Source organism: Propithecus coquereli, unplaced genomic scaffold (assembly GCF_000956105.1).
Source record: "Propithecus coquereli isolate 6110/MARCELLA unplaced genomic scaffold, Pcoq_1.0 Scaffold132, whole genome shotgun sequence".
NCBI lineage: Eukaryota > Metazoa > Chordata > Mammalia > Primates > Indriidae > Propithecus > Propithecus coquereli.
Window position 1 is genome coordinate 68612 of NW_012137414.1, and position 12785 is coordinate 81396.

General features: G+C 38.7%; 1 protein-coding gene across 1 annotated transcript in view; it reads right to left on the minus strand.

The window, feature by feature from the left end:
* GRPR (gastrin-releasing peptide receptor) overlaps positions 1-12361 on the minus strand; it is a 37731-nt gene extending 25370 nt beyond the window's left edge. Inside the window, exon 1 of the mRNA XM_012638719.1 lies at positions 11306-12361. Within this exon, the coding sequence (XP_012494173.1) occupies positions 11306-11718 (413 nt within the window). The 5' untranslated portion in view covers positions 11719-12361. The remainder of the gene's footprint in view (positions 1-11305) is intronic.
* Positions 12362-12785: the final 424 nt, after the last annotated feature.

Here is a 12785-nt window from a genome sequence, read left to right on the forward strand (position 1 = left end):
TTTGAGGTTGCTGTGAGCTAGGCTGATGCCATGGCACTCGACTCAAGCCAGCAGAGTGAGACTCTGTCTCAAAACAAAAAAAAATCTGTTCTGATCACCATTTGGTTAAAAAGAAATAAGCATTTTTCATACGCCCTTATAGGGTAACTACTGTGATTTTGATTTTACATAATTTTCTATTGTTTTAAAATTGTATTTAAGGTATTTCTCATAAAAGAGGCAAGCTTCTGGTATGAAATTGCCTAACTAAATTAAAAAACAACCACCACCAAAGGAAAAAAAAAACTTTGAAAAGCTTCAAGTTGACCTGTAATTATTCTATTTATATACAGACAGCATAAAGAAAGAAGTGAGTCACATAGACACATTATTGTCATAGAAAATTCTTCTCATATTGGAAAATAAATTTCTTTATGTGCCACATTTTGTATTTTTCTCCTGTTTCTTTCCCATGTAACCTTTAGCTATCACCACTGGCCAGTTGATCTGAGTACAATACAAAAAATGAAAAAAAAAAGAGAGAGAGAGAGAGAGAGAGAGAGAAGAAAAAGAAAGAAAAAGTAATAAAGAAATGGAGTTTAAAGAAATGTACCTTAGGAACATTCTGGCTCTTTCCTTCCCATGAAATTTCAGCTGTTATCAATCACTGCATAACGAAATGTCGTCTCTAGCTCCTGCTTATTGGGGCTAAGAGTCCTGGCTTAGTTTAAAGATCCCAGAGGCTTTGATGTACCTAAATGCTTGGCAGTGTCCACCGCTGCAGGCATCAGCTGAGATTGCTGACTTACTCACTTTGAGGTTAGCCAGAACTCACTTCTCTGACTCAAAATTGCAGAGATAATCTGAGGCTCCAAATGCTGATCCCGCAGGCCAGAATAGGTAGTTCCGAATTCTTCTTTTAAGAAACTGAGATGTGTGTAGTTTTTAGGGCAGCAGATCAGGTCTTTAAGAGAAGTAGCATAGGATGTTCCCCTTTTGATAATGGCAAACCAGCTTGTTAACTGACCAATATCCTAAAATGAAAAGTTAGAAAAATCTCTCTGAAAACATCAGAGAAATAACAAGGTAATAAGGATTTGAGGAGCCAAAATCCTGGAGAGAAAGGGTGTGCAAAGAGATGAAGCTGTGATTCAGCTCATTTTCTCCTTAAACGCATTTACCAAAGTTCAAGTAGAAGCAGAGAAACTGAGAGCTGAGCAGAACTTCTAGCAGTTTGAAAATGAAAGAGGATAGTAAGTGGAGTCCAGGGACCACTAAGGAGAGAAGTCCAGCTTAACACCCCAGGCTTTTAGTTGAGTTGCCCAAAAGGGTAACCCTAGTGTAAGAGAGAACTAGAAATAGACCCACTTACCCAAAGACCAAAGTCCAGCCTCCAATCTGCTCAATCCTTGATTGGATCAGATATAATGCCACTTCCTCACTGCCTGCAAGAAGCAAAAGCTAATCTTTTCTGGAAAATAACGCTATCCAGAGCCTCCAATTATCTACAATTCTTCATATACGAAATCAGACATTCAAACAAAAATTGCCTGGCATACCAGGAGACAAAACAAAATGGCCAGAACAAACAAGAGAGATAAAAATATATAATAGCAACAGATTTGTAGAGGTTCCACATGGTAGAATTACCAGAAAGGTATTTTAAAATATACTAGGACAAAATTGAGAAATTAGATTACAAGATGGAACCAAATGGAAATTCTAGAATTGCAATATACAGTACCTGAAATTAAGAATTAAATGGAAGCTTCAAAGCAGACTAGACACAACTGAAGAGAGGATTAGTGAACTGAAAACAGCCAGACCGAAGAACAGTGAGAAAAAAGGCTGGAAAATACAGAAAAGAGACTAGGAAATGTATGGAACATGGGGAAATGCTGAAATGGAATTGTGTTTAAAATACTTCTCAGTAACAGATGTCTGATCCCAATACGAAATTGCCTGCCTTGATAAAAGCAAAAACAACCAAATGGGAAAAACACTTGAAAAGCTTAAAGTTAACCTGTAGTTATTCTATTTATATGTAGTCAGTATAAAGAAGAGGAAAGAGAGAATGGGGCAGAAGCAATATTTGAAGTTGTCATGGTTGAGAATTTTCCAAAACTGACTAAAATCTTCAGGCTACAGATTTAAGAAATGCTATGAACCCCAAGCAGGGAAAATACAAAGAAAACCACACCTAAGTGCATCATAGTAATACTGCTGAAAATCAAAGATAAAGAGAAAAATCTTAAAATCAGTCCAAGAGAAAAAAATCAATACTGTTAAAGGAGCAACAATAAAACTGACATCTGACTTAACAGCAGAAGTCAGAGGACAATAATGGCAACTTCAAAGTGCTGAAAGGTAAGCATTTTCAGCCTAGAATTCTATGCCCAGTAAAAATGTCCTCCCAAAAGTACATGAAATAAAGACATTTTAAGACAAACAAAAATTGAGAAAATGTATCCCCGTTAAACTTATACCAAATGAAATATTGAAAGGAGTTCTTTGAGGAGAAGTGAAGTGATCTCAGATGAAGCCTCAGAGATGCAGGAAGGAATGGAGAACAACAAAAAAGGTAAATAAGTGGGTAAATCTAAATCCAAAGGTAAATATGTGAGTGAATGTAAAGTAGGTATGGACAATAAAAATAATGGCTTGTGGGTTTTAAAATATAGAGAGAATTATTAATAAAAAATATAGAATCACAATAACCAAAAAAAAGACAAGAGGGAATTTAAAATGAAATTAAACTACCTTATTATCCTTGCATTGTCCAGGAAATGGGAAAGTTCTAATTTGTAGTAGATTCTAATAAGTCAAGGACACATGTGAACTCTAGGGCAGCCATTAAAAAAATATTAAAAAGAGCTTGTATAATTAACAAATTCATAGAGGGGGAAAATAGAATAATGAAAATATTTAATTAATTTAAAAGAGAGCAAGAAGGGAGGGAAAAAAGATTATGTAACAGGTAATTTAAAAGAGGGCAATCCAAATATATGAGTAGAATCAAATTTATCAGTGGCTGTGTTTATAGGGCAGACACCTGTAGCCAAATTACAAATAGCAAATATATTTGTGTAAAGTCACTCATGTTATACATACCCACAAAATACTAACATTGGTGAAGATAACACAAAATTCATAATGTGAAGACATTGATGGTGAATAGGTTAGTAGATGCCATCAACTGAAGGAGTAGTTAAGATTACTCAAGGCACAAGAAAACTTGAAATGCCATGGATTTTTTATAGGCCAGATACGAAAGAAACTTGATAGTGGTTTTCTCAAATTTGGTAATAATTCTAAACATATATATGACATTGCCAACAGTAAGTTATGAAGCTGAAAGAAACTTTTCTAATGTCTCATTAATAAAAAGGCAATTTTAATCAACCATGCTAGAAGACTGACTTATCCTTGTATTTTTTTTTATAGAAATGGATATTACCAAATCATGGTCATTTTAAAAGGAGACAAATGGGGATTGAAGCCAAAATATTTAAGAAAACAAGTATGATAGAGGTATCTTAAGTAGTTATGTAACAAATTATGTTCTTTTTCCGGATTTTATGTTTGTGGATTTTATCAGCTTATTTAAATTTGTAACTTATTGTGATTTCTAAGTCTAATGTATGATTTTTAAAGGTTTTAAAACATTTACTTCTCTACCGAATTTTGTATTCATAATTTTATGTGGTTTTTCTTAAAAAGCACCCCTTGAATGGTCCTCATAAAACCTGGATAAACTCTTGTCATCTAGGGTTGGAATCATTGTTCTATCTACTGCAGTCACTCTGTTAACCATGGAAGGAAATGAGCAATATGACCCACAGATCATAATCCAGTATTCCAGGTTCACCCAGTGGGACCTACTAGAATTCATTCATTCCTTCATTCTTTCCTTCATGTATCTATCCATTCATTAATTCGACAAACAGTTATCAAGCACCTACTACAGGTTAGGGACTGTTCTAGTGTCAGGGAATATACCGATGAACAAGATAGCTTCCCATTTTTTTGGAGCTTAGATTCTAGTGGTAGCAGACAGACAGTAAAGAAACAAATGAATAAAATAACTCTTAAGAAAAATAATACTGGATGATATTTACTCAAGAGAAATGAAGACATATGTCCATATAAAAACTATACATGAATATTTATGGCAGCTTTATTCATACTCACTCAAAACCCAAAACAACCCTAATACCCACTAACTAGAGAATGGATAAACACAAATGGTATATCCAATGCAATGGAATATTACTCAGCAATAAAAAGGAATCACTGATATATACAACAACATAAGTTGAAAGAGGCCAGACTCAAACAGCTACATACGGTATTATATCATTCATATGACATTCTGGAAAAGAGCAGTGGTTGCCAGCAGCTGGGGTGGAGGAAAGAGGTAAACTACAAAGGGGTGTGAGAGAATTTTGGGGGCTGATGGAAATGTTCTCTGTCTTGATTGCTGCGGTAGTAGTATGTGACTGTATAAATTTGCCAAAATTGATACAAATGTACATCTAAAAATTTACTGTACCTAAATTACACCTCGATAAACTTGAAAAGAGAACCTAGATGATGGGATAGTGTTGGCCATTTCTTTATATTGAGTGGCCAAGAAAGACACAGGAAATGATGTGCAATACGTAAATTGAACCTCTTCAAAATACCCTGTTCTATTACTAAGATGTTAAAAAAAAAGAGGAATGGAGAAAAACTTTTTTTCTTTTACTCCGAAAAAGCATGCATTTTTTTTTATTTCATGCATTTTAATTAAGAGAGAATTTATGCAAACCCCACATGCTAGGAAGATATACAAGTGCAAAAATGCAAATTTAACCTATTTTCAAAGGATTTTATTGACAGGAACAGTTCAAAAAACCTCACCAGGGAAGCTTTTCAAGCTCTGCTCTATGTTACATGATCAAGTTTGTGCTTTTTTTTTTTTTTTTTGGCTCCATGTGCATTAAGTTGCCAAAAGTGATACTTAATTAATCACATAAAAACCTGACACTTTAAGAGAGAACATGTGAGACACAAGGTCAAAGTTCTTTGCTGCCCTTTCCCTCTTCCACAGCTCTCCAGCTGAAAGAATCTTGCTGGGAAAACGCGCTTCCACAGCACCTGCCCTCTCCCTACCCCCAGAGTCTGCTGGCAGCTGGGGTAGTCCCACTGCTGTGGAGAGACACGAGCTGAGTTTCCTTCCAGAGACGCAGCATATGCTTCAGAAAAATCAAGCTACAGAGAAGTTACGAGCTGGCAGCTCGTGTAAACCGTTCCGACAGACAGACTTTCTTGTAAAGCATTTCTGGAAGATACTTTACAAGAAATTAATTATGTTTTCTCTTGTGAAAAAGGGGCCAATCTCCTCGGAATCAATGAAGCTGGGCCTCTAGAACGGTAGAGGAGCCTCTGGAGTCACTGTGGTGACCCCCCTTAGAAGGGGACCACCCTGGAGTCACTCAGGATATCTTCCTTCAGAAAGGCAGGGTTTGGAGTCAGTAGTTCCTGCTGTCCAGAGCAGGGAAGTAGAATCAGACTCTGTTTTTTTCTTTTCTTTTTGTAAATTGAAAAACTTTATATTAACTCCAGTATGTAAAGAAATAATAATGTTGCACTTATACACATTATAGATTATCCTTTAAAATTCATTTTTTATTTTTATCAAAGCAATGTATCTACATTATTTAAATGAAACAGCGTTAAAAAGCAAATGTTGAAAAACTGCAACATCTATCCTCTCCCCCTGTTTTGTTTTTCTTTGCTTTTTACTTGTACGAGTTTATGGAGTACATGTGCAATACAGGAAGGAAGGATCAGACAGAAGTTCATAATGCAGACCGGGAAAGTTGGCCCCTCATACATTCTTCTCAGGACATCTCAAAACCTCATCAACGGGATGTCTAAATTCCCCAAACCTGTGACTGGAGATTGTATTGGGCTGCCTAATTTCTTCCCTCTTCATTTGTGAGTGTCTTCCAATACAAGATATTTCACAGACAGGAAGAGACTGTGCAGCTGGGAACTCCTGGGGAATTCCTGATACCTTCTATGAGAGAGAGAAGCAACCACATATCCTGGGAAAGAGATTTGGAACCCAAGGCACAGAGCAAACTCTTTTCTTTCCCGTCCAATAGAACCCTGCAATGATGGGAATATTCTGTATCTGTGCTGTCTAATAAAGTACCCACTAGCCACATATGGCTACTGAGCACTTAACATGTGGCTGGTCTGACTGAGGAATTGAATTTTCAATTTTACTCAAGTCAAATTTAAATGTAAATAGCTACATGTGGTTAGTGGCTACAGTGTTGGACCACGCAGCTCTAGATGTCTGCAAAGGCTGAAAAACACATTATCTCATAAATTTCTTGCAACGAATTCCAAGAATCTATACTTCAAAAAGTCTGCACACGTGTAATACTTTCCTGTTTCTTTCCACATTCCAAATCACAAGGAAACTTACAACCAGCCTTTCCATAGAATCGAAGAAGAATCACGTTACAGTGGAACTGCCATATCCATCTGTCCTGAGGGATCCATTCTGCCAGCTCCATTCTAGCAGAAATAACACTGAATGATAACACTGAAGTGGGCATAATATAACTTGGCCATCATATGCTGGCAACATTAAATTCAGCCCTAAACTTTATACTTACTGGAAAAGAAAACACAACCATCCTTACCCTTTTCCTATTGAGGGTTCAATTTAGGTCTTAAATTCCATCTACATAAACTGAGGCACCTAGCACAGAGGTAGACATCTAGTAGGAAGAACCAGTATGTAAAAAATGTATACATGTATCCAAACGCTCACCCATCTACTCACCCATCTGTTCACCATCCACCCATCTACCCATTCCTCCACCCAATCCACCCACCCACCAAGGCAGCTATCTACCCATCCACCCACCTATCTTTCCATCTACCCATCCATCCACTCATCTATTTATCCCTGAAGTCTATTTACTGATTCACAAAAAAATAGCTTTTCTCTCATTTACCCAGGTAATGAGAGCTTAATAGAGAGGAACAGATAAGAAGCAGGTGACTTACATGATACAAATTTAAGAGTATGTTTTCAGATGAATCCCCAAAAGGCAGAATAGTAATAATAATCATGAGAATAGTATGCATCAACTAAACATAATTAGTCAATATTTTTTTGATCATCCATTTAGCACAAGGAACCTGCGGGGCACTGTGGAACATACAAAAATATATAAGAAATTCTGCCCTCAACATTCTTAATAATCTACCTAAAAATTAAAAGCAATGAATATAGGAGAGGCTAAAAAAAAACAGCAAGTGAAACACTTCCAAATAGCAAGATGAAAGATGTCACAAGATAATTCATGCCTCAGATAATAAGTCTCATGTTTACAAGGGGGTCAGGAAATTTGGGCTAGAATGGACCAACTTAGGGCTTTCAGGAGGAGGCTTGAGCCAGATTCTAAATGACAAGCAAGATGACAGATAAAAATCACAAGATTTTAGAACTTGGAGAGACCATAGAAATCACCTAACTCAGCTTCATCATTCTATAAATGATTAAACCAAGATCAGAGAGTTAAATGACTTGGTCCAACTTCCTCCCGTGGGTAATAATGGCAGGAAAATATCTAGAATGCAGGTTTGTTGGTGCCGATTCCAAGCCTATACACCGCACGGGATGAGGAGTACAGTGTTATATGTAGGAAGGGAGAAAGCATTCAGGAGAGTGGGTAGAACATGGCATGAGCAAGGAAGCAGAGTCACACGTCAGTGCAGCCACCGTGTATGAGTACGTCAGTGAGCGTAAGGACAGAAAGCATGGAGGAGAGGGAAGATAAGGACCAATATTCAAGGTGCTTGAATGCGAACCTGCAATTGGTCAGCCATGCGAATCCCCAGAATTCTGGTTTCTGGGACTGCCTTGAAGTCTCCTTTTGAAATGATGAGGCCAGTATAAACTTTTCTAGAAAATTGTTATTCTTTTCATATTGACAAAGACTCAAGTTCACCTGGGGAAGAGGAGGACTATACGGAAGAGAGGTTGGGACAAGGACTGGCATTGCTGGTCAGGCTGTAGGGGACAGGGATGGATTATCATTACTATGTGTCCCACTCATACCTCAGAAACCCTGACTCAGTAGATTCAAGATGGGGCCTAGGAATCTGTATGTTTTTAAAGCTCCCCTACGATTCCGATGATCATCCATTTCTTTTCTGGTTCACCCTTTTACCAACCTTTCTAATACAGACTATCACCTTGGAAAACTGACAATATTTACTAAATGTATGCCCCTGTGACCCAGTAATTCACTCCCAGACATATACTCGAGAGAAATAAACACTTAGACATGAGGATAAAAGAAAAAATTAAAAAATAGAGAGAGGCCAGGCGCGGTGGCTCACGCCTGTAATCCTAGCACTCTGGGAGGCCGAGGCGGGTGGATCGCTCAAGGTCAGGAGTTCGAGACCAGCCTGAGCAAGAGCGAGACCCTGTCTCTACTAAAAAATAGAAAGAAATGATCTGGACAACTAAAAAAATATATATAGAAAAAATTAGCCGGGCATGGTGGCGCATGCCTGTAGTCCCAGCTACTCGGGAGGCTGAGGCAGAAGGATCGCTTGAGCCCAGGAGTTTGAGGTTGCTGTGAGCTAGGCTGACGCCACGGCACTCACTCTAGCCCGGGCAACAAAGTGAGACTCTGTCTCAAAAAAAAAAAAAAGATAGAGAGAAATACACACTTATGTTCCCCAAAAGACGTGAATAACCTGTCCAGAGCAGGTTATTCTCAAACCCAAACTGGAAACGACCTAATGTGCATCAGTATTAGAATGGATAAATAAACTGAGGTATATTCATACAACAGAACACTACATACAATTAAAAAGAACAAACCACCGTTCTGTGTACCAGAATGGATGAATATCACAGAAATAATGACAAGCATAAGAAAACAGACACAAAGGAGTACTTCCTATATGATGCCATTTATATGAGATTAAAGAACTGGCAAAAATAATCTATGGTGAATGAAATAAGAAGAGTGATTGCCTCTGTATGGGGGATAGTAACTAGGAGGGGGTATCAGAGAAACTCTGGGGATTGCTGGAACTGTTCTATATTTCCATCTAGGTAGCGCTTATGCAGTTACACAGACATATGCAAAAATACATTGAGCCATTACTTGTTCAGTTTACTGTGTATATAGATTACGCCTTATAGAGAGCAAAAAATATAGAATATATATTTGCTCTGCCAACCTCATGGAATTGTTATAAGAATCCCATAGCTTTTAAAAATGAGATAAATAGAAAAGTGCAGTCTTACATTGTTTAACTAGCTCAATGCCCATTCTTCCTGTTGAAATTAGTTAGATGAACTACCTGTGAGTCAGGTGATCCATCGGCTTTTTTAAGTCTTAGTAAAACACAAAAGCTTAGTTATATGGGATCTTCTAGTAAATTCTGAACTTGAGAAGGACAAGCAGTAACTATAAACTTACTGAGAACACACTGGAGCTGCCAAAGGGTGCAATTCGGCTCTTGAAAGAGCTTTCCCTTTCTGCTGCTGGTTAACTTGATCTGCTTTAAAACTCCAGAGAAGAGTTCCCTGCAGCTGCATCTTTATATTCCATGCCCTCACTTTCCTTTCTGTTTTCCTCCCCAGCAAGACAGTAAACACCATCTGTACCACTGCACTCACCAACCCGGAAACCAAAATCTCTCCTTCCCATCAAGAAAATTACCCTCGTCCTGAAGTGCCCTGGGCCATTGGTAATGACCCATAGACCTTCTGCCAGCTCCAAAGTTTGCCAGCCCTGAATCAACACGTGCAATTGTCTGTGGCCATTTAGTAGCCGGTGGGCAAATGTTCAGGGTAGGAGCAAGCTGAAGGTGCGTGGAGGGAATGGAGAAACCCTGTTCGGTTGGTGCAATGTGTAAGCCTTGTTTCTGGGACATTACTTGTCAATCTTTGAAAATGTCATAAGTGCTGAGCAGTGTACTTCAGGCAGCTAAGTATAAACACATGTCTACAAATATTGATAACACTATCTTAATCTGTCCATTACTCGACAAAGCCAGATCACCTGAGGACTGTGTGTTCCTCTACAAAATGAGAATCCAGCACCACATGTATTAAAATGTGGGACATTTTCTTCGGAGTATAAACTTTCAAGAGCTGCTTCTCTGTCTTTTCCGGCACCTCTCAAATCCTTAGACATCTTTAACACAAAACATACAGTTAATTTTAAGATAAAAATTTATAGTCTCCGGTCCATTGTACCAATTTTTCTTAATTTGGCCATATGGTCTATGCTGTGTCTGAAAGTCTATTCATTACTGTGTCCAGTTTCCAGAGCACAGAAGAACATAAGATATGTTCAATGATTTGTGTGAACAACCTGCAGATATTTCCTGACTTGTTCATTCAAGCAAGTGTTTTTTACATGACAGATACTTGATAAATGTTCAAAGAATGAGTATGAATTTTTAAGAATGAGTAAATGTAAACTTTTATGCAATGTGCCCACACAAGAAATGCAGTTCACAAATATGTATATTTCCCAACATAAAACACGGTACTAAACTCCCTCTCCCTCCCCACAAAAATGCCCCCAAAAGCATCTTATACAGAAGTACATGAATAAAGATATTAAAATTAGAAGTCAACCTTGAATGGAGCTTTCTCCAGGAAAAAAAAAATCGAAATAATGCTTAGTTTCCTTTAAGACTTAGAAAAACCAGTACACAATTTGTTCAGTCACAGAGCGTCAAATACAAAATCAGCTGTAAGAAAAGTTAAACTGTCTAAGGAAAATAAATTTCAGAGAAACGGGGCTTATGTTCTCCTCTTGGTTATTTCTGAAAGAATATTTTGAAGAAGAAATTCAGTAGGACTTTCCTGTTCTCTGACGGTTTTGAATTGCCTCTAAAAAAACATTTACCTGAGGTTTAAACTCTTTTGGGTGTGATTGTCTTCCTCACCAGTCAATTAATTTTGCAGGGAGGGAGAAGTTAGAAAAAGGCAATGTTAAATCCGATTGTCTCCAGAAAACACACCTCGGTCTTATGCTTAGAGGTATTTTTGTTCTATTTGTTTCCTTCTGTCCCCACCATTCACTCACTTTTCTTTCTTAAACCAATACGTCAAACTCAAGAAGTAATCCCCAGAACAAAAACATGCCTAGAAGGGAATCTGAGTTTGAGTAAAAGTTCCCTTTGCGCAAACAGCTCCATCTGTCCCTGTCCTGACATGGCAGGTCATTTACTGAGGCATCTACCACCCTCAGAGAGCATGTAAGTTTTAGCCAGCACTTACCTGTCCGCCGAGAGCGCCGTGAGTGTGAAGACAGACACCCCCACAGAGGTAAGCTGTATAAAGGGGATCAGTTTGCAGCCAATCCTGCCAAACAGCCATCTGTCAGCCAGGTACCTGCTGGCATCCACAGGAACGCACGTTACCAGGAGGAGCAGGTCTCCCAAAGCCAGACTGGAAATGAACAGGTTCGGAACGTTTCGCATGGACTTGACCGTACAGAAGATCTTGATCAAAGTGATGTTGCCAACGAGGCCTATCAGAATGATAACCCCATAAATTGCAGGGATGACATAGAAGATTCCCGGGTGGAACGAGTCATCGTTCATGGGGAAATCCACACTGTGATTGGAGATGTTGCAGTGCACGAAATGGTCCACTTCCAAGTTCAGAAGGAAACAATCATTTAGAGCCATCTCTAGAGTTTTTTCCCTCACCTGAAAGTGTCTTCAGATGCTGTTTCTTAACTTTTGATTTTGTAATTGGGCGAAGATGAAGACGAGATCTATGCTGGGCTCTTTATCTTCTTTAATAAAAATAATCTGAGTACATATATGCTATAGTATTCAAAACTGTCTGTCACTATTTTGACGCTGGTCCCTCACATGACCTGTGCAATAGAACTCTAAATTCAATAAGTTAACAACAAAAACTCAGCCACAAAAAAGCTTAGAATTAAACCCAGTCTGTATCAGCTCTTTCTACTTCCATCCCAGTCTGAGTCTCCCTGGCTGCAGTTTACTAAGAACTTTTGGGCTGCTATTTTCACACAGCATTTCCTGTCTTTCCTGATATTTTGAACCTGAAGGTTTAAAGTGGGTAGAAAAAACTGCACTGAGAAATCCTCAAATCCTATAGGCAGGATGCTTTGCACGTCACCGGCTTCACCAGCAAACGGCAGCTCTGCTGAGCTGAGGCTCTAAAGAGGAGCTAAGTTACTTATAGACAGAGAATGCCAGCCCTCTGCTGGACACTTTAGTCACTGTCCAGTCGCCTGCTTTCTCCAAACGAGAATCAACCAGCAGACCACAGTTCCTATGTGGCTGAACACATAGCCTTCGGCTTCTCATGTAAGCACGCAGCCCCTGGGGTAGGTATTTAATAAATGTTGCCAGCACTCTGCAAAGGCACTGGAAATCTTTCTGATACTATCCCCATGAATCCAGATGGGACTCATATCCCATTTTCTCATCTTTTCTAATACATCAGAATGATGTGTTAAGGTTGTCATAAAATGAGGTCCGTCTTTGAATTAATTGCACACAGATGCACAGCATGTCTGCGTGTGAGCTGTCCCTCTCGGTCTTCCCACTGCCTCTTTAAACAGGGACTGCTCCTGAGAAACACATGCACAGGACTCACACCTTAAACCTTCAGCAACTGACATCTGGAAAAACCAGAAGCGCAAAGCACACAGGCTCTTTCCTGTAGATTTGCCAGGCTATTCCTGTTTCCTTTACCAGGGAGAAATTAAATAGAGAGC